Source organism: Nannospalax galili, unplaced genomic scaffold, assembly GCF_000622305.1.
Source record: "Nannospalax galili isolate Female #2095 unplaced genomic scaffold, S.galili_v1.0 scaffold1688, whole genome shotgun sequence".
Taxonomy (NCBI): domain Eukaryota; kingdom Metazoa; phylum Chordata; class Mammalia; order Rodentia; family Spalacidae; genus Nannospalax; species Nannospalax galili.
Genome location: NW_008358621.1, coordinates 1146485 through 1167780, shown reverse-complemented (window position 1 = coordinate 1167780; position 21296 = coordinate 1146485). Strand labels below are relative to the sequence as shown.

Sequence of the window (21296 nt, the reverse complement as noted above, 5' to 3'; positions counted from 1 at the left end):
GCCTAATATGGGACAATGCATATCTTGTTTTTGTTTTTGGTGGTACTGCGATTGGACTTAGGGCCTTGCACATGCTGAGCAAGCATACTACTGAGCTGTATTCTCAGCCCACAGTGCATATCTTGAGAAATATGTATGACTTTTTAGTTTTCAGACAATCTTCCTAGAATGCCTTTTATCTAAGTGTGAGGGGCCCAGGAAAATGTCTTAATTGGTGAAGTGCTTGCAGTACAAGCATGAAGACCTGGTTCAGGTCCCAAAACATGCATAAAAGCCTGTAGTCCCAACAGTGGAGAGTTGGAGACAGGTGGATTCCTAGGGCTTACTGGCTAGCCTGTCTTCCTGGCTCTAAAATAAGGTGAAGAGTGACTGGGGAAAATGATGGCTGTCTCTCTCTGGCCCCCACACACACACATGCACACATGCACATAGACAAACACAAAAGGAACCTACAGTGAGAAAAGGTAATATTTCCAAGTGAGGTCTTGCGTAAGCAACCCAGTCAGTGGAAGGCAGTCCTTGTCCTTTTCTAACAATCCAGAGCTCGACCCAGGCTTCCTCCTTAAAAGGGCTTTCCACCTTCCCACAGACAGGTGAGACCTGTCATAATGTCCAGTTTTAGATTTCGGTCCTGGTTCTTCTCATAGTGATTATGGAGTGTGAAAAGCTCACAAACCCAGCTGCTTGGGAAAAAGTGGTGAAATAAGCTCTAAGCCACAGTGACAGGGACAGTCCACCCTCTCAGTTGTGTGCTTTTCCTGTCATGTCTAAGGTCTCCTGAGGATGGAGTGTGTCGGTTCCGCTATTTTGACTTCTTTGTTTTATTTTTTATTTTTATTTTATGTGTTTGAGTATTTTGCCTGCATGTATGTGCATGCACCACATGTGTGCCTGGTGTCCAAGGAGTCCAGGAGAGGGCATCAGATACCCTGGAACTGGAGTTACAGATAGTTGTGAGCTGCCATGTGGATGTTGGGAACTGAACCTAGGTCCTCTGTAAGAGCATGTAGTGCTCTTACTACCACAGCCATCTCTCGACTCTCTCTTGCTTTGTTTTGTTTCAAATCCAAGGTTTTTAGCCTATATGAGTTGGAAAAGTCTATTTCTGTATGGCGGCTGTTACTGCCACTGGCCATCTTCTCAGACCCTCGTAGGTACAAGGAGCTAGTGAACTAGGCCTCCACGTAGAACACCTGGAAGTTTGACCTCAGAGGCCTAACGTGCCAGCTGCTGGCCTGCCTTGGGCTGCAGTAGGTCTGTGACCCATCACTTCACATGTGAAGCAGCAAGCACCTTCAGGTAACTGGGATTTCTTTGTCTCAGGAGATAAGGATGATGATGACGATGATGACGCAGATGAGAAAATGCAGTCATCAGGCATCCCTGATGGCAGTCACATCCGTCAGGAAAGCCAGGAACAGAGTGAGGTGGACCACGGAGATTTTGAGATGGTGGTAAGTTTGGCAGTAGGAGGAGGAGGAGGAGCCTCCAGCTCCCCTCAGGCTTCTACTCAGTGGGCTTCTGGAAGTTATGTTTGATATGAACGCTAATGGAGCTTTCTCTCTGCAGTCTGAGTCGATGGTCCTGGAAACACCCGAAAATGTCAACAATGGCAACCCCTCTCCCCTGGAGGCCCTGCTGGCCGGTGCTGAGGGCTTCCCCCCCATGCTGGACATCCCACCTGATGCAGACGATGAGACCATGGTTGAACTTGCCATTGCCTTGAGCCTGCAGCAGGACCAACAAGGTAGAAGGCAGTGCCAGGAACACAGTGGCCCAATGGCCTTGCACAGGAAAGAGGGCTTGGCAGTTACTGATACCCAGCTGACTAGCTTGTCCCCAGATTGGGGGAGAGGTTGATCTGGGTGAGCTGTTCAGAGGTACAGGTGGAGAGTGAGAGTTTGTGGTGGCAATTCCAGGCTGAAGGTCATCTCATAGTTACTGCTAGTTTGATTTCTTGGATGATTTTCTCTCGAATCTGTTTGATTCCTAAGGATTCTGTCCTGCCTGAACTGAAGGACTCTCTGTAACAGAACTTGGTGGGTGGACACCAGCGGCTGTTGATTATCTTCCCCTATGCCAGAGGGGTCACGTGCTGGTGTTTAGATTCTCGAGGGAAACAGGTGGCCAAAGCAATACTGTGGACGGGGCTGGAGCGGATGCTGTGCTCACTCTCCACTTGTTTCCCAGGCAGCAGCAGCAGTGCCCTGGGCCTGCAGAGCCTGGGACTGTCCGGCCAGGCACCCAGCTCTTCCTCTCTGGACGCAGGAACCCTCTCTGACACCACAGCATCAGGTAACTGTCCACAGCAAGGAGCTTGGCTTAGGGCCCCAGGACCCTGTGGCCTTGTTCCAGTGCTGTGAGAGTATGACGGGCAGCTGCTTTGACAGGCCATCCTGGACTTCCTGCTTCTGCCGCAACTTTAGTGATGTGGTATGGAAGGCATGGTGCTGCAGCTTGGTACCAGCACTGTGGCTGGCTTCCTCACACTTTGCATGCTGCCTGGCTTTAGCTAATTCCCAAGGAGAGGTCCCGAGAGCAGCGTGTGGACTGATGAGCCATAGGGCCAGTGTTACGGCGATCAACAGTTTCTGTCAGAATTCTGACGTATCAGACAATATCGAAAGAGAGATGAGAATCAGAGCTCAAACCTTTTAGCTTTTCCTTTCATTTGCAAATCAGAGCAAGGCTGCAAGCAGCTGGGCTGTGCTTCCGAGTTTTTGGGTAGTTTGGCCAGTAAGCAGTGACCTATGAGCATGAGACGTAGCGTCTTGTGGTCAACTAGAGTCTGTAGGAGACTTCACAACTAACTTTGTCTTTGCTTTGAGTCTCTTTTTGAGTCTGGTAAGGAAAAAATCCAAATAGAGAGTTGGACTGAGCGATAGATGACAGCAGCACACTGACGTCCCCTGGAAAGTCAGCCGGAGATGTTAAGGGCTGGTCGACACTGTCAGACTGGTGCTTCCCTGTATTTGTTTCCTTTTTTGAGAGGTTAGCCTGCACGGTGAGAAAGGGAGAGGGCTGTCCCCACCGCTGCCATGGCTTCGCTTCTCGGGTCTCTTCAAGTGCTGTCACTCCAGGCTTCACTGTGGCTGTCATGTTGTTCTGGTCCTGTCTGTCATGCTCGCTGGCTGTCATGGCTTTCCTCCCCTGTGTCTCTCATCCAGCATTTTCCTCCTGTCTCAGCTCAGCCCTGATCCTGGATGCTGTGGCTGTCTCTGGGGAATTTCCTTGCTTCATTATTAGCATCTGATGAGGATGATGAAGAAGTGTGAAATTTTCCATTGAGCTCCTCTCTGGACCATTTGATTTGAAAACAGAAAAACAACCTAAACAGTAACAAAACCCACTTATTCAAGAGCTCATGAAAAGTGATTTCCTAACAGAAGCACAGATGGATTGCAAAGCAAATCTCACTCGGTTCTGTGCTCAGATTGGCCGTGGCTAGTTTCAGATCCCTCAGTAGGTGTCAGTAACACCTAGACGTGGTGACCATGAAGCATTTAGCTTTAGCTAGAAATTTCTGTTCATGTTACAGAATCTTCCCAACTTTGCACATACTGTAACAGTGAAGGAAACACCCGGTGCACCGGGCTTTCACTTCTGTTTGAGTACTGTTCACAGTGTGCCCTGTAGTGTCTGTTCCTGTTGGTGTTTAACCAGCAAAGCAGATCTTGCCCTTTTTCCTCTGACCACAGGACATATAAACTGCCTGTGTCCTCTGCACTGTGTGCTTTGATGCTTTCACCCCAAGGAGGGGTTTGTACCTGTAACAGCTCTCGTTACTCTCCCAGCTCCAGCCTCAGATGACGAGGGCAGCACAGCAGCAACCGATGGCTCCACCCTGCGGACCTCTCCTGCCGACCATGGTGGTAGTGTGGGCTCAGAAAGCGGGGGAAGTGCAGTGGACTCAGTGGCTGGCGAGCACAGTGGTAATGTGCCTGGGTGTCCTGATGTCTTTGGGTAGGGGTGGTGACAAGATAGGAATCCATTCATGGGTCCTGGGGTTGCCTTTGGCAGAGAGAAGTTGTGGGAACTTGTTGAAAGTCTGGTGGAGTTCATTTGACCTGAGCTGTGGAATTTCAAATGTTCAGGGATAAGAGCTTAAGCTTAGTGGGGTCAATATTGAAGTATTTCATTGGTATCTTTTAATTGTATATTAGTGGAAGAAAAGTAGTACATTTATAGTCCCAAATGGTGACTAAAATAATTGTGTTGTGACCCTGAAACCCATATTCTCAAGATTTTTACTACATACCTACTGGTTGGTAGTAAGTGATGTGTTGACATAGCAGCCAGAAGTTCCCCCAGCTTGATAAAGTAGGGCCCCTAGAGTGAAGGACTGTCACAAGCTTTTCTGGGTTAACATCGTAAAGTCAGACTTGGCTGTGGGAAAGTTTTATGGGTGACATTAGGAACAGCTGCTGTTTATAGATTTGCATGTGGCAGAGGTTATTAGTGGTCGAAGTTAAGGTTAGTGTTGTCAATTGAGCTGATGTTCTTTGGAGGATGAGTGGCTGCTGAAAGGGATTTTCCCTGGTGCTGTGGGACCAAAATCACACACCCTGGATCCCACTGTAGCTTTGTACAGCTGAAACTAGATTCCTTCCCGTTTGCTGACTTGAGACTGCCTTGAGTTTGTCCCGCCTTTGGGAGCTGATGTGTGCTTAAACCATTTCTTTCTAGTGTCTGGCCGGAGCAGTGCTTATGGCGATGCCACAGCAGAGGGTCATCCGGCTGGACCAGGGAGCGTCAGCTCGAGCACAGGCGCCATCAGCACCACCACTGGGCACCAGGAGGGAGATGGCTCCGAGGGAGAAGGCGAAGGGGAAGCTGAAGGAGATGTGCACACTAGCAATAGGTCAGGACCCAGCTTGCCAGTGTCATCAGGCTGCCAGTCTTTGAGTTTCAAAATTGGCAGGTGGGGGCTGGAGAGATGGCTCGGCAGTTAAGAGCACTGGCTGCTCTTGCAGAGGACCTGGGTTTGGTTCATAGTGGTCATGACAGCTGACCACTGTTTGTAACTCTAGTTCCAAGGGATCCAACGCCCTCTTTTGACCTCTGTACGCATTGCATGACATGGGTGCATTTACATGTGGGCAATACACGCATATGTAAAATTTTAAAAAAACAGAATATTTTTTTAAAAAACTGGGAGGCAGTTTGGTGAGTGATTAGAGTATGTGTTCTGAAGTACAAAAAGAACAGAAGCCACCAGTTTTCCCAAACACTTTCCTCTGGTTTGAGGGCGCTTCAGTTCCAGCCTGCTTTGGGGTTGATTTAATGCTTTGTAGCTGATGTCCAGCTGGAGGCACCTACCTGAGTGTGTTCTTGTCTGATACTGTAGTTCTTTTTAAATGTGAAGGAAAGCTCATGAGACCCCTGAAGATCTCAGAAAGTACTCAGGATCAGTTTTCTTTGTCCAGGTCACCTCGTGTCAGATTAGTTGCAGAGAGGCAGAGAGTGTTTTTTCTTTGAAGGCTCTCTAATTCCTCAGTAACTCTAAAGTCTTGGTCATCACCATTAGAGGCTCAGTGCTGCATTGCTAGGTATGGCATTCCAGAGATACAGAAATGATGTAGTGTTCAGTGTGTGTAGGAGGGAAAAGAGAAATAGGACAGCAAGCACGGGTTCATTCTAGAAATACCCATGGCGGGCATTTTGAAATTGAAAGTGATCTGTCAACTCCAAAACTACCTTCCTCAAGAAATTGTGCTGCTGTTTGGTACTAGAGTGGTTCAGTGAGTGTGTTACGTGAAGAGTGACTGCAGGAGTAGAAGGGAGAAAACCTGAGCATGACCCAGGGCTGGGGCTGTTTGTATCACCTCAGCAGTGAACAATAAAAAAGACCCATCATTATTCATGATACAAGGGTTGTTGAATTTGTGGAGGTCAGTGATTATCACCTTGACAGGATAATGAATCAACCTTTTATGTATGTGTGCATGCAAGGGTGTACATGTGTGTGCAGGTGCTCATGTGCATGTGGAGGCCAGAGGCCCACCTCAGGTGTTGTTCCTCAGGAGCCATCCACTTTAGTTCTTTGAGACAAGGTGTCTTCAGTGGCCTGCAGTTCACCTATGAGGCTAGGCTGGCTGGCCAGGGAGCCTCGGGTCTGCCCGGGTCTGCTTCTCAAATGCACACTGCCATCCCTGGCTTTTTCACTTGGGTTTTGGGGATCAAACTCAAGTCCTCATGCTTGTGTAGCAAGCACTCTATGGTAGGTGGAGCCATCTCCCCAGCTTGAGTCAGCCTTGAACTGAATTCTGTCAGAAAGAAAGAGGAAACAAACCCTGAAATAAGCATTAGGGACATTTTTGGGTTTTTTTGGCCTTTTTGAGACAGGGTTACACTGTAACCTCAGCAGACCTGGAACTTGCTATATAGATCAGGCTGGCCTCGAACTCTGCCTGCCTCTGCCTAAAGGCATGCACTACCACACCCGGCTGGGACATTTTAAGAGGGTATCCTGCATTCCTGTACCTTACAACTTAAGATGCTTGCAAGATCTCTTTTGAAGGTCATTTCAGGATCTTTAATGTGTGTGTGTGTGTATGAATTTTTTTTTTTTTTTTTGTCTTTTTGAGGCAGGGTCTCCTTGTAGCCCCAGCTGGCTTAGAACTCACTATGTAGACCAAGTTGGCTTTGAACTCACAGAGATCCACCTGTCTCTGCCTCCCAAGTGCTGGGATTAAAGGCGTGCGTCACCATGCCTGGCCATATATGTCTGATTTTTTTAAAATTAATTAATTAATTTTTATTTATTTATTTTTTTTTTGTGTATGAGTGTTATACCTGCATGTGTGTAAGTGCACCAGTGTTGTGCAATACCTGCAGAGTTCAGAAGAGGGTGTTGGAACCCCTGGAATTAGATGGTTGTTAGCTGCCATGGGAGTGCTGGGAATCAAACCCAGGTTCTCTGCAAGAGCAGCCAATGCTCTTACCTGCTGAGCCATCTCTCCAGACCAAAATGAATTTTAATAAAACTTTCTGAGCCGGGTATGGTGCTGCATGCCTTGATAAGATTGGGGTCTGCTGTTCATTTTCCCAGTTCTATGCTGGGTTACTATCTGGGAGTCCCTTTGACCACCCTGGCCAACAAGAAAGTAGAAAGTATCGCTTGTCTGGCATTGTTGCTTGTTATGTAGCCTTTAGCTATGCATATGGACTCTTAAGAAATTATATTGGCCCCTTTAATCTTTGCTTGTAATTTCCTTTTGGGTGTTTAAGGCCATAGAGTTGGCCCAGATAAACCAATTTATTTTTACTCTTAAGGTTGTTTGAGGATCTGTTCCTCAGGGGTCACATGGGCGATTTTTTTAAAAAACTAATAATACTTTGACTTTGTTTTGTTAGTTTCTTGACATAAGGGCTTTCTGAGTCTTATTTCTGTCCTTAATGTGATTTCTAGGTTAATTCTCTTGTGTTTAGATAACACAGGGTCTCTGATTTAAGGTTTGTTTTGTTTTGTTGCAGTGCTAGGGGTTGAACACAAGGCGTTGTGAGTGCTATGCAAGTGCTTTGCCACTGAGCTACACACAGGGTAGTTCTTTGTTGCTTGCTTGCTTGTCTGGGAGTCTTGAGTGTATGGGTTAGTGTCTTTTTAAAAATTCTCATAATCTGTTAGTCTTTCGTGTTTCTGCCCAGTGTTCTGTTATTTTGCTTTCTTGAAGTCCAATTGAAGAGATACTAGGCCATCATTCCAGGCTCTTTTCCAGGTCTCTTACCCTGTGTGTCGTGGTGGGGGAAGGGTGCTCTTTTCAGTTTATTGCATGAAGGAGTTACACTACTCGGTGGTAAAAGCCACTCCAACTGTTTATATTATATACAGATTGTGAGGCTTTTAATGTTAAGACAAGGGACAGAAGGGAAGTTTTCATTGGCCAGAATCTCCAGTAATCTTGAAAGTAGTCATGAACATCCTCATCTCATTCACAGACTCAGAGTCTCAGAATTTTACTATTACAAAGGTTTTTTTAAAAATGTATATTCATTATCAATCCAGAGAAAAATCTATTCCTGGTCCTGGTGTCTCCACTGTCCCTCCCTTCTGTTTTGCTGGGCGATTTTTATCTTGGATAGATAAAAAGTTTTCTACTTGATTTGGTTGCCATTATTAATTGAATCTTTCATTTTCCCTTTATTTTATGTAAGGTTGTGAATTGTATAAATTGATCTTCTATAATTAAGCCAGCTTATGGGGATGTTTGATCATAAAAAATTGCTGGATTTCATTTGTAGTGTTTTTTAAGGTCTGTAATTCTCCTTTGAAATGTCTTTAAATTTTTAAAAATTAATTAGTTTTTGGTCTTTGAGGCACGGTTTCCCTGTAGCCCCAGGTGACCTAGAACCTGCTATGTAGACCAGGCTGGCCTCGATTTCACAAAGATCCCTGTCTCTGCCTCTTGAGCTCTAGGATTAAAGCCATGCGCCACCATGATTTATTTTTATTTTATTTGGGTTTGAGAGATGGCTCAGTGGTTAAAAGCACGACTACTCTTTCAGAAGACCCAGGTTTGGGTCCCAGCACCCCCATGGCAGTTAACTACCGTCTGTAACTCCAGTTCCAGGGGATCTGATGTCCTCTTCTGTCCTTCACAGGCATGGCACACTTGTGCACTTACATAAATAAATAAAAATTATTTTTATTTTATGTGTATGAGTGTTTCGCTTGCATGTGTATAAGTGCACCTGTGTCATGCAGTGCCCACAGAGACCAGAAGAGGGCGTTGGATCCCATGAAACTGGAGCTGCAGATGGTTGTTAGCCACCATTTGGTTCCTGGACCGAACCTGGGTCCTCTGCAAGATCAGCTGGTGCGCTTAATCTCTAAACTATCTTTCTAGCCCCCTTTGAAATGTCTTCATCACGGATTTGTATTCATGCTGTTTGGGCCTCAAAATAAGTCAGGACACATTCTGGTTTTCTTTTTTTCTCCGGAAGAGTTTGTAAAAGATTTACTTCTTGCAAATTTGTGCAGTTAAGATCATCTGGATCTGGACTTTAGGGAAAGATCTAAAAAAAAATACAGATTTGTTTAATCTTTTTAGTCTTGTTTCACTAAGTACTCAAAGCTGGCTTGGAACGCACAGCCCTGGCTAGTCTCCAACTCAGATTCTCCTGCCTCAGTCCTCCCGAGTGCAGGGCCATGCCACTGTGCCCAGCCTTAATAGCTTTTTGTGCTAAGGTTATTCCTGAAGCATCCAGCTCCTTGTTTCCCTCGGTGGTAGGAGGAAAGAACTGTACTCAGCGGTTCTTGTCTGTGTACTCGCTCAACGTTCATCTCTTTCTTTGGGCTTTCAGGTTGCACATGGTCCGTCTGATGCTATTGGAGAGATTACTGCAGACTTTGCCCCAGTTGCGGAATGTTGGAGGTGTCCGAGCCATCCCATACATGCAGGTATCCCTCAGTTCTCCTGGGTCATCTGCATTACAGTTGGGCCATCCTTGGGCAATGCACTTCTCTTTCAGAGGAACAGAAGGATGGAGTGCAGTTTGAACTACAGGTTGTAGCCCTTTCAGGTTATAGCTGTAAAGAATAAGAGTCGGAGAAGTTTTTTTTAATGGCCAAGGTCATCCACCTAGGTAATTGATAGAGCTAGGAGCAAAAGACAGATCCCAAGACCTCAGTCTGTATTAAGTAGTCTCTGTGTTAAGTCTTAAGACCTCTCTCTGTCTTAAACACTGGAGTGTGGCCTAAGTGCTGGACTTCATTAGCTGCCTTTCTTAGGAGTAAAACTGTCGTTTAATTCTTAGATCAGCACAATGCTCAGTCTCAAGCCACTTTGATTGGATATAGTGTTAGTCAATGAATGTTGTAAAGTTTTTGCAAAAGCTTTTCAATGATGCTAAAAATGGCACAAACTAAAATTTGGGTCTTATGACTCTGGGCAGTTAAAGCTTGGAATTTAGAACCTGGAATTTAGAACATTTTACTGTGATACGGGGTTGTGAGACAGGGCAATACAATTGGGATTGCTTTGAGTCAGTCTTGGGTAGCACATGAGCTTTCATGTGTCCTCTCTGTCTGCTAGGTCATTCTCATGCTCACTACAGATCTGGACGGAGAAGATGAGAAAGACAAGGGGGCCCTGGACAACCTGCTTTCCCAGCTCATTGCTGAACTGGGCATGGACAAGAAGGTACAAAAAGGCCTGCAGTATGGGAAGCAGGGTTGGCCGAGACCCTCTCAGGTTCTCATTCCTTTCTTAGAGGAGCTTCCTGTTTTGAGATGTCCTAGTTTCGTTTCTATTGCTGTGATAAAACACCCTGACAAAAGCAACTTTCAGGAAGAAAGGGTTTTTTGGGTTACAATTGGAGGTTATAGTCTGTCATTACAGAAAGTTGAGGCAGAAACTTGAAGCAGCTGGTCACATCCAGTCAAAGAGCAGAGAGAGAATAAATGCATGCATGTTCAGCACTTGGCATGCTCTACTCCAAGGCACAAAACCAGGCAGTGGTGCTGCCCACTTTCAGGCTGGCTCTTCCCACGTCATTTAAGGCAGTCCCTCTCAGACTTCCCATAGGCTAACCTCATCTGTAGAATGTACAGTCCCTCACTGAGACTCTTCCCAAGTGATTCCAGGTTGTGTCAAGTTGACAGTTAAACTAACCATCACAAAGGGATAACTGTCTCCTGAGAGCTCTAGTCCAGTAGACTCAACAGTGAGCACAAGGCCAGTGAGCATGGACTTGTGTATCCTGAGCACACAGATGACAAGCAGGACAAAGTTTGTGTCCTCGTGGACCTTTTGTAGCTCAGTGAAGTGAAAATATTATATTAGTTGTTATCTTCCCATGACCTCCAAATGTAGCAGCCTCTATTGCCCTGGATATACTCTTTAGATGCATTGGAACTTGGCTTCCCTCTGATCCCACCAGAGAAACGTTTAGTTTTGAAAGGCTGGAGTGAATCTTGTTTGAGCTTAAAGAAGCATAGGCATCTGCGCTTCTGCTTCTGCCTGCAGGATGTCTCCAAGAAGAACGAGCGCACTGCCTTGAACGAAGTCCATCTGGTCGTGATGAGGCTCCTGAGTGTCTTCATGTCTCGCACCAAGTCTGGATCCAAATCTTCCATCTGTGAGGTATTTGTGCTTTGAACTCATGGGTTTGGGACAAGCCAAGAGGATTGTGTGGTTAGTACAGGGCCAAGGACAGAGGTGATAGTCCTCTGTTGGAAGAAGACCGTTGTCACCTGAGGGGAGGGGTCTTTCCTCCTTTTGGGAGCAGAACTTCTACCTTTTCTGGAATCCATTCCAAGCCCAGGCCTTTACCAACAATCCCTCCAATGGTGGGGTTTAAAGGGCTTGGAAGTTCCATTATTGAAAAGCAAGGGCCTGCGCTGCCTAGCACAGAGTGGCTAAGAGGATTCCCCTAGTGTCTGTTGCTATAAGGTATGGTAATAGAGAAGAGAGAAAGCCAGGTGTGTGTGGTGAAAGGAGATTAGCACAAAGCAGAAATGGCAGAAATCGATGCTGAACTGCATCCAATCTTAATGAGCTTATGAGCTGTGGGGTTTGCTGGGATTTTCAAGGCTCTCCTAATGGTCTTATTTACAGTAGCTTTGCTCCTGCTTTTTATGCATGTGACTACTCACCCCATCTCCTTTGGAAGCTGGTTTTCTAGAGGAGCCCCTTCTGGGAGGTGAGGTTGCAAGAAGGACCCACAGTGGAACTTTCTTCTCCTTCAGATGAGGCTTTCTTCTTCAGGGCAGGGAGAAAGCCCAGTTCTCCAGAGGGAAGGGTGATCATGGCCTCACCTCCCATGCATAGGGTATAGGGAGGTTAGGTTGAGAACTGTCATTGATTTTCTCTTAGGTGTTGTTGGAAAGAGCTGTGGGGAAATGTTTGACTGCCTGAGAAACTTGTAATGCAATTACCTGATAAACTCATGTCCTTAAAGACTAATTCTAAGACTCTTGTATTATGAGTGGGTTTCCTACTGGACCAGGCTTCAGTTTTTACAAGACATCCTTGCCTTCTCTGTGTTTTCTCCCTTTCAGTCATCTTCCCTCATCTCCAGTGCTACAGCAGCAGCCCTGCTGAGCTCAGGGGCTGTAGATTATTGCCTTCATGTGCTCAAGTCTCTGCTGGAGTACTGGAAGAGCCAGCAGAATGATGAGGAGCCGGTGGCCGCCAGCCAGCTGCTGAAACCACATACAACTTCCTCCCCGCCTGATATGAGCCCATTCTTTCTCCGCCAGTATGTGAAGGTAAATTCTTTCTCTGGGCAGAGGAGGGCTCCTGGTTCTCTGAAGAACTATGCTCTACTCAATGAGTAAAGCCCAAGGTCAGTGTTAGGAGCCTCACGGGGAAGAAAGGCTCCTTGGTGGGTTCTGATCTCGGCATGACTTACCAAATGACCACTCCTTCTATCTTGTTCTGCTGGGATTCTGATCCTACTTCTTTATAAGTCAGAGGAAGAGAGTGAGGGCACTCCCAGCACTCGGGAGGCAGAGGCAGGCGGATCTCTCTGAGTTCAAGGCCAGCCTGGTCTACATGGTGAGTTCCAGGGCAGCTGGGGCTACAGGAAGACCCTGCCTCAAAAAGACAAAAATAATAATAATAATAATAAAATTTAAAAAATAAAATAAATAAATAAATAATAAATAAATAAAAGAGGACCAGTGAGATGGCTCAGCAGATAAAGTTGCCTACCTCTGGGGCTGGAGAGATAGCGTAGCTGTTAAGAACACTAACTGTTCTTGCAGAAGACCCAGGTTCGAATCCCACAACCCACATGGCAGCTAACAACAGGTGTACTTACTTACTCCATTTCCCATTAAACTCCTTAGGGAGATGATGGGAATGTAACATGAGACAAGGTGACACCAGTAGCAGTGGGTCATGTTCCCATATGTGTGTCACACATTCCACCTGCTGTTATGAGGGGCCCTTGAACATGCTAGCTAGGATGGACTTCTGGTCAGATGAACCCAAGAAGAACCTCATGCACTCTTTAACTACTGGCTGTGAAGCATAGAGAAACTTTATTTAACCTCAGCAGGCCTCAGCCTTCAACACCTGGAGAACACAGACACAATCATCCCTGTGTCATAGGGTGTGAGCATCCGGAGTGTGGTTTCTGTAAAGCCTTAAGCACAGTGCCTTCACAGTGCACATGCCCGTGCTGTGTCAGTGATAATGGTTATTTGTCATACTTTTTTCCCTTTGAGTCCAGGTTGTTGGGCTAGGTGGGTAGACACAATTGCCTGCTCTGAGTGGCTTTGAATAGGCAGGAAAATAATAGGTACAAAATGTGAAACTTCTGTCTTGTATCTTTTTTTGTCTTTTTGAGACAAGGTCTCCCTATAGCTCCAGCTGGCCTGAGTCTATGTAGACCAGGCTGGCCTCAATTTCATAGAGATCCACCTGCCTCTGCCTCCTGAGTGCTAGGATTAAAGGTATAAAATTTTACTGCATTTTTAAAGTGTGTGCATGTGTGTGTTTATGTGTGCATGTACCAGTGTGCAGAGGTCAGAGGGCAACTTTTGGGAGTCGTTCTCCTTTCATCACCTGAGCTCCAGGGATCAAACTCAGGTTGTCAGGCTTGGCAGCAGGCACTACCAGATGAGCCATCTTGCTGACTTGGTTTGTATAACTCTTAGACCAAAACATCCTTCAAGAATCTAGCTGCCTACTTAGCTCTCTTAATTACCCCCACCCCATCCCTAAGCCTTAACAGTCTGTTTCCCTGGGTACTACAGGCTGCTTTGTACATTGTCCCTTTGGGAGTTCTTTCCTCACTCTCCCTTCTGCCATCTAGCTACTTCCCAGTCCTTCAAGAGCTGCCTCCAGCACTGGGGCCTTGGGAAAGCCTTCCCTGCCACACACCCTGCTGTGAGGTTTCCTTGGATCCAGGAGCACATGAACGCATTCATTTGTCTTCCCCTCCAAACTGTCAGCAAACACTGCGTATACAATATATGTACACATTTACATAAGCGCACACACACACACATAGAGAGAGAGAGAGAGCGCTGTTTTTGCTTCTAGCCTGTAGTATGGAGTCAGTAAGACTGAATATATGAGGCATGTTTTACTCCCAAACTGCAGACCCTTGCTGTGGACATGGCTTTAAGATGCCTGTTGTTCTGTCCTCAGACCACTCAGTCCCCTTGCCTGTTTTTGTTTGTAATGTGAACTCATACATTTTGATTGAGTTTAGTGATTCTGACCCACTTGGTTTACTTAAATATTGCTTGTTATAGGGCAAGTTTTGTTCCTAGGGAATGAAATGCATTATTCATAGAAAGTCAGACATCCTTGTGCTGGTGAAATGGCTTAACAGGTAAAGATGCTTGTTGCCAAGCCTGGTGACCTGAGTTCAATTCCTGGAACCTAGGTGGGGGATAGAGAGAACCAACTCCCACAGGTTTTCCTCTGATCTCTCTGCATGTGCCCCCACATATAATAACTAAACGTAAAATCTTTTTTAAAAAATAAAAGAGGGAGCCGGCTGTGGTGGCTCACGCCTTTAGTCCCAGCACTTGGGAGGCAGAGGCAGGTGGATCTCTCTGAGTTCAAGGCCAGCCTGGTCTACATGGTGAGTTCCAGGGCAGCTGGGGCTACAGGAAGACCCTGCCTCAAAAGTCTGCCTTTTAACTGTCTTCATGATGATTGCAATGTGTGCTATCTTTTGTCTGTGGCTAAAGTAAAACTTAACTAATTTCAAAGGCTGGAGAGATGGCTCTGTGGTTAAGAAGCCTTGCTGTTCTTGCAGAAGGCCTGGGTTCAAATCCCACAACCCACATGGCAGCTAACAACTGTCCCTAACTCTAGTTCCAGGGGATCCAACAGTGTCTTCTGTCCTCTGTGGGTATTGCGTGACACAGGTGCATTTACTTACATGCAGGCATACATGCATACACATAAAAAAATAAAATAATAATAAAGTATTTAAAAAAATAAAAAAGATGCCTACCTCTGAGCCTGGTTACTTGAGTTTGGTCCTCAAGACCCACATGATGGAAGGAGAGAACAGACTCCTTTAATTTTGGTGCAAACAGGTTACCGTGTCAAAATCCACTAAAGGACTATCAGAACTATTAAAAAACTTTTATTGAATTTAAAATTTTTTTGTGGATGTGTATGCCACAGTGCGCTTTTTGGAGTTGGTTCTTTCCTATTCTGTCCTGGGGATTGAACTTGGGTCATCAGATTTGGCTGCAAAGTACTGTTACCCACTGAACCATCTCCCTACCCAAATGTCAGAACTTTCAAGGGCAGTGTGTTCTGCCTTCACTATAACTATTGCATGAACTAAGGTGTCCCCAGGAGCCCAGGGTTTTCTTGTAAGCTAAACTGTGTCTCCACTTGAAAATAATCTGGTGAACTCCAGTATGTAGACTGCTTAGCAAGCAATTAACCAGCCTTTTTCCTGGTTGTGGTTATGGACAACTGGCAAGGCAGGTTCTCATGCAGATGTTCTTCTCCAGGGTCATGCTGCTGATGTGTTTGAGGCCTATACTCAGCTCCTCACAGAGATGGTCCTGAGGCTTCCCTACCAAATCAAAAAGATCGCTGATACCAGCTCCCGAATTCCTCCTCCTGTCTTTGATCACTCGTGGTTCTACTTTCTCTCAGAGGTGAGTGAAGCCCTGAGCTGTTCAGGGAGAAGGCAGCGTGGCTGTCTCCTCTGTGGGCTGCCTTCGCCTTCTTCCTCATCCTCACTCAGTGTCCCTTACGGAACCCTCCCACTCAGGCCCTACCTAGTTTTACCCCTCTGGAATGTGCTCTGTGGTCACAGTGGAAGATATGTATTGAAGCAGCCATCGGCTCTCATTTCTGTGTGCACATTTAACTTACCTGTGGGGATAGCAGTGAGTTGAGTCTTGGGCTCTGTCAGGAAGATAGAACACATACTAATTCCCATCCTGGGGAGATTCAATGAAGGGAATTAATGAAACAGCATATTGAGAAACAAGGAGTCAGAAAGGGAGCATTGTGGCCACGTAGAGATACCTACAGGAAGGAGCAAGAGAGGCCCAACATTTGACCTCAGCTCTCTGGGGAGGAGGTGTGCTCCTGGTTCCTTTGGGCTCTGAGTTGTGACATAGATTAGGAGCACTGAAAGAAACTGATTATTAAAAGAGCCAACTGTAGCTGTTCTGTGAAAGGCTGTTGCCAGGGCTCAGGCTTCAGATGGGACTGAGCCTGCCCACGCCTCCTGCCTCCAGCTTCCCTCCAGAGCTTCCCAGTGGCAGAAGCTAGAGGGAGAGTACACCACCACGAGGCAGTTTGTGCATGGTTCCGCCAGCCTCACAGCAGAATATGGTGGCATGGCTTTGGAGCTGAGAGGTGGTAGTTGAACCAGCACAGTAACCCAAGATCATTGGGAAGGATATTGGCCATTTGGAGGTGCCATTTGGAGGTGTGCAGCTGGTATCTACTGCTTTTCCCCAGCTTTTTATCTGAAAACTTGATTTGGATGCCTTTTCCTTCTGGTTTCACTCTGGGGCTGGTGTAGAGACCAGATTCCTCATAGGTATTATAAGTAATCTAGAGATTATTTAAAATACAAGGAGGATATATAAGGTTATATGCAAACACGATACCTTTTTACATGAGGGACAAGCGTCTGCAGGTGTTGGTGTCTGTGGGCGTTTTACCACCAATCCCTGTGGATGGCTGGGGCTTAGCTTGTATTTCTCATGTGTTTTCAATAACCTGGTTTTTGTTAAAAACTAGTTGCTGCAGCCACAGTTGGTGCATGCAGTCCTGAGTCACTGACTGTGCTCTCTATCCTCCAAGTACCTAATGATCCAGCAGACCCCGTTTGTGCGCCGTCAAGTCCGCAAACTTCTGCTCTTCATCTGCGGCTCAAAGGAGAAGTACCGCCAACTCCGAGACTTGCACACCCTGGACTCCCATGTGCGTGGGATCAAGAAGCTGCTGGAGGAGCAGGGCATCTTCCTCCGGGCCAGTGTGGTTACAGCCAGTTCTGGCTCTGCTCTGCAGTATGACACACTCATCAGCTTGGTACGAAGACCGGGGTGGCAGGACCCAGGGGCAGGCATGTGATAGGGCTCAGTCAAGGAGGCAATTGCATGGAACAGTCCAGGGCTTTCAAATACTTACGAATGCCATGGCTGGAGCAGAGCTCCAGGTGAATGCTGACATTGAGCTGCAGTGCTCCAGGTCCATTGGTTCCCCTGAGCGAGGAGGTGGGGTGGCTTGAACTTCTTATCTGGGCCATTTGCTCATGTTATAAGTTGTTGTACTTAAATGGAAAGGATGTGAGGAGTTGAGTAGAAACAGGAACTATTGCCTGAAGAGAAGCAGAACTTAAGGGAGTAAATAAAGTGTTTTACTTCTGAGTATCTGGAAAGATTGTCTTTGATAGTAGTGACATGCTTGGTTAGTGTCCTGGTTGTCCTTGTAGCAAGAAAAACTGAAGTGGATTGTAGTTTTTCAGGGCATGGTTTGCTTTGCCTTAGACTAACCTGAAAACAGAGAGCCTGCAGAGGAGCAGGACAGGCAGTGTCTGCAAGTCTCAGGAAATGTGTGGGCTGGCTTCCAGACTCACCAGAGGACATCTGGTAGTCACAAGCTGGGACACACAGCAGCCAGGGGAAGAGTGTTCGTTTCACTGCTTGGTGACGTCTTTCCTGTGATTGGTTTCCATTTCAGATGGAGCATCTGAAGGCCTGTGCAGAGATTGCCGCCCAGAGAACTATCAACTGGCAGAAATTCTGCATCAAAGATGACTGTAAGCAGTCTTCCTGTGCTTGCTTTGTTTCTTCCTTCAGGAACTATCAGCTGAGGTCTACTCTGTATTAAGCCATGACTGGAGATATAGCTGTAAACAGACAGGTCAAAACTTAAAACAGTGGTGAAGGTTGATTGTCAAAACTGGGGTGCTGCAGAAGCCCAGAGTAGGAGTGGCTGGACTTCAGGTGTTGGCCTGAAACTACAGACACAGAGAACCCATTACTCCCCAGTAGGGGCTGGTTTCGGTCTGCTGTAGTCACTTGTCTCTTTGAGATCTTCCCACTTCTGGTAATGTTTGGGAGAACTTGCAGAAGGAAGCTGGTAGGAATAAGGGAGTCACAGCCCTGCCCCACAATGGCTGCTGTTCTGTGTGTAAGTAGTTCAGTGCCAGAGCTGACCTGCATTTCTCTGCTCACAGCTGTTCTATACTTCCTTCTGCAAGTGAGTTTCCTGGTGGACGAGGGGGTGTCCCCGGTGCTGCTGCAGCTGCTCTCCTGTGCTCTGTGTGGCAGCAAAGTGCTCGCAGCCCTGGCGGCCTCCACAGGGTCCTCCAGTGTGACTTCCTCCTCAGCCCCTGCGGCTCCCACTTCTGGACAAGCCACAACTCAGTCCAAATCTTCCACCAAAAAGAGCAAGAAAGAAGAAAAGGAAAAGGAGAAAGATGGTAAGAGTTGCCTTGTGTCCTGCGGTCAGGGTGATGTGCTTCACCTTCTCAGAACATGCTGTTCTACCTCAAATTCCAAAAGATCTTGGACCTGGTGTCTCCTTCTGGTCACATTTTCTGTTGTGAAGGGGACATACCTTAACTGTGACTTTTTTTTTGTTGTTGTTGTTGTTGTTTTTGGTCTTTTTGAGACAGGGTCTCCCTGTAGCCCCAGTTGTCCTGGAACTCACTATGTAGACAAGGCTGGCCTTGAACTCACAGAGATCCGCCTGCCTCTGCCTCCCGAGTCCTGGGATTAAAGGTGTGTGCCACCACATCCAGCAGCTGTGACTTCTTATGTCAGGTGTCAAAAATAGGAAAGGCCAAAGTACACAGAACATTTTTAGTAAGCCACACCTCTCTTTCTGTGACATAATGGGTAATAACACCTGCTCTATGGAGTGGTTTTCAGAACTCGGGGAAATGCTGTTTAATTGGCTCTGCCTGCTCTGAGCACCACTTTTTTAAAAAAGCCTTCCCTTCTGCTTCTCTGCTTTCCTGGTCCTTGAAGACCTGAGACAGGAAGGCACAGTAGAGGGGTTTGCACCCCCCATTAATCACTCAGATCTCTGGGCAGATCTGCAGCAATGCTGACTGTTGCACATGCCAAACTTTTGAAGGAAATTCCTCCACTCCAGCCTATGTTTTGGGGGGCATTATTCGCATCAGTTGGCGTCAAACCATTTGTCCCCTAAATAACTGAAAATTGCCTTGCAAATTGCAACCAATTAGTAGAAACTTTTAGAAATGGTTAGATCTTCCTTCTTTCCACCCAGTCATATGACCCCAGCCCCCTGGGTGATTTCTGTTCTTTGTCCCTCAGTCCTTCCCTGATCTTGCAGGTGAGAGCTCAGGCAGCCAGGAAGACCAGCTGTGCACAGCCCTGGTGAACCAGCTGAACAAATTTGCTGATAAGGAAACCCTCATCCAGTTTCTGCGTTGCTTCCTGTTAGAGTCCAATTCTTCTTCAGTGCGATGGCAGGCCCACTGCCTGACACTGCATATCTACAGGTAGGGCCTGGGCTGGGTCTAGGACCTGGGTACATGTAGCGCTACCTTGGTTTTTGGTTACATACTCATGATCTCAACATCAGTGTTTATGCTGATTCTCTGGAGTGCTGGAGAGGTCTTCATTGAACTATCTGCTTTTAGCTGCTAGTAAGATGCTGTCCTGGGCAGGAGGCCAGTCCCCACTCAGAATGTTATAAAGTGAAGCCTGGCTGTAACAGGCTCAACTTGTGCTCTGGAGTTAGACTGGATGATGGAACTAGACTTTCTCTCAAAGATAGTACATGGGCTGTGCTTCATCTGCTAGGATTGTCAAGGGCCACAAGTCCATGCTGGTTTGACTCACAGTTGTGGGGAAATAGACACAGCCTCAGAAACAGTTCCTGAACTTAGGTGGTTAAGTGAGGGACCTCTCGGCTTATTGTTACTTGCTAACTTGAGCTGTCATTTATTACAGAAACTCAAACAAATCTCAGCAGGAACTCTTGCTAGATCTCATGTGGTCTATCTGGCCAGAACTCCCAGCTTATGGTCGTAAGGCTGCCCAGTTTGTGGACCTCCTGGGGTATTTCTCCTTGAAAACTCCACAAACAGAGAAGAAGGTAACAGTCAGAGAAGCGCATTTGCTGTATTGAATCTTTTTTTCTCTTGAGAGAAGACCATTATGACCATCTTGAAAGGTCGTGCATGCATAAACTCTCGAATCTGTACTGTTATATTTTACATTAAATGCTCCAATGTGTACATCATGTAGACATCATGCATAGCATGGCACAGCATGGTACAGCACTGCCTATGGTCTGGCTGGGAGAAGTTGGCCAAGTTGGGGAAGGAAAAGTGACTCAAGTTGCTTGGGAAGGAAGTGCTACTGATAGAGCTGATAAGCCTGATTTCTAGCCTAGAAGTGCTTCTGCAATCAGATAACCATTTGCCAACTTCTCCACAAGAAAAAAAAAATAGTCCTTTTCTACAAGGTTGAAAGGTTACCTAGCACTAAAGGACTGTGGAAAGTTCTAGAGAAGGTGGAATCCATTCACAAGTTGGGAATTAGGACCAGCTTCCTATGGTCGTGAATGGGACTGAGATGTCTACTTATATTAGGTCATCCCAGCCAGAAAGACAAAAGCAAGTCTTTTTCCACTAGGATTTGACAGGGTTTTTTTTGGGGGGTGGGGGGAGATGGCTGTCTTTGAAACAGGATCTCTCTATAGCATCAGCTGGCCTGGAAGTCACTATTTGGCCTTGAACTCACAGAGATCCGCCTGCCTCTGCCTCCCAAGTGCTGGGACTACAGGTGTGTGCTACCATATCCAGATGACTTGTTGTTTTTTTTAATTTGTTACATTTATTTATTTTGTGGGGGTGTGGAGGTGCCTGAGTGTCATGCTTTGAATGTGGAAGTCAGAGGACAGCTTGTTGGAGTTGGTTCTCTCCTCCTACCCTGTGGGTCTCTAGGATTAAACTCAGGTCATTGGGCTTAGCAGCAAACAGCCCCCTAAGACATCTTACTGGCCCAGGACTTGGGTCTTAATCAGCATGCTTGTTTCCTGATTTCTATTTCAGTTGAAGGAATATTCCCAGAAGGCCGTGGAGATTCTGCGGACTCAGAACCACATTCTTACCAACCATCCTAACTCCAACATTTACAAGTGAGCTCAGTTTTGCTTCCTACTGTTTGAAGGGCAGTCACAGTTGGTAGTAGCTATTTGCCTGTTGGTAGCTCTTGTTCTTGAACTGACAAGTTCCTCAGGCACAGTAACCCAAACTAGTTGACCCTCAATTGTCTCCCATGAGGCCCTCAGACTCTGAAAGACATTCAGAATGTAATGCCAAATTGAGTTTGGTAAGTTGTGATAGCAGAAGGTCTTTGGTTT

The 21296-nt window shown here is 46.5% G+C and overlaps 1 protein-coding gene across 12 annotated transcripts in view; it reads left to right on the top strand.

Annotated features, from left to right (window-relative positions):
- Ubr4 (ubiquitin protein ligase E3 component n-recognin 4) overlaps positions 1-21296 on the top strand; it is a 136525-nt gene that overhangs the window by 69950 nt on the left and 45279 nt on the right. For 7 of the 12 annotated variants that reach the window (XM_008821823.2, XM_029558032.1, XM_029558034.1 and 4 more), the window contains 16 exons: positions 1324-1454; positions 1570-1747; positions 2191-2295; positions 3795-3932; positions 4687-4861; positions 9304-9400; positions 10035-10142; positions 10968-11084; positions 12002-12211; positions 15437-15586; positions 16752-16979; positions 17631-17709; positions 18130-18375; positions 19257-19425; positions 19880-20024; positions 20986-21071. In XM_008821823.2, coding sequence (XP_008820045.1) covers positions 1324-1454; positions 1570-1747; positions 2191-2295; positions 3795-3932; positions 4687-4861; positions 9304-9400; positions 10035-10142; positions 10968-11084; positions 12002-12211; positions 15437-15586; positions 16752-16979; positions 17631-17709; positions 18130-18375; positions 19257-19425; positions 19880-20024; positions 20986-21071 — 2362 coding nt within the window. The remainder of the gene's footprint in view (positions 1-1323; positions 1455-1569; positions 1748-2190; positions 2296-3794; positions 3933-4686; positions 4862-9303; positions 9401-10034; positions 10143-10967; positions 11085-12001; positions 12212-15436; positions 15587-16751; positions 16980-17630; positions 17710-18129; positions 18376-19256; positions 19426-19879; positions 20025-20985; positions 21072-21296) is intronic. The other 5 variants (XM_017795274.2, XM_029558037.1, XM_029558035.1 and 2 more) reach the window with 3 other exon arrangements.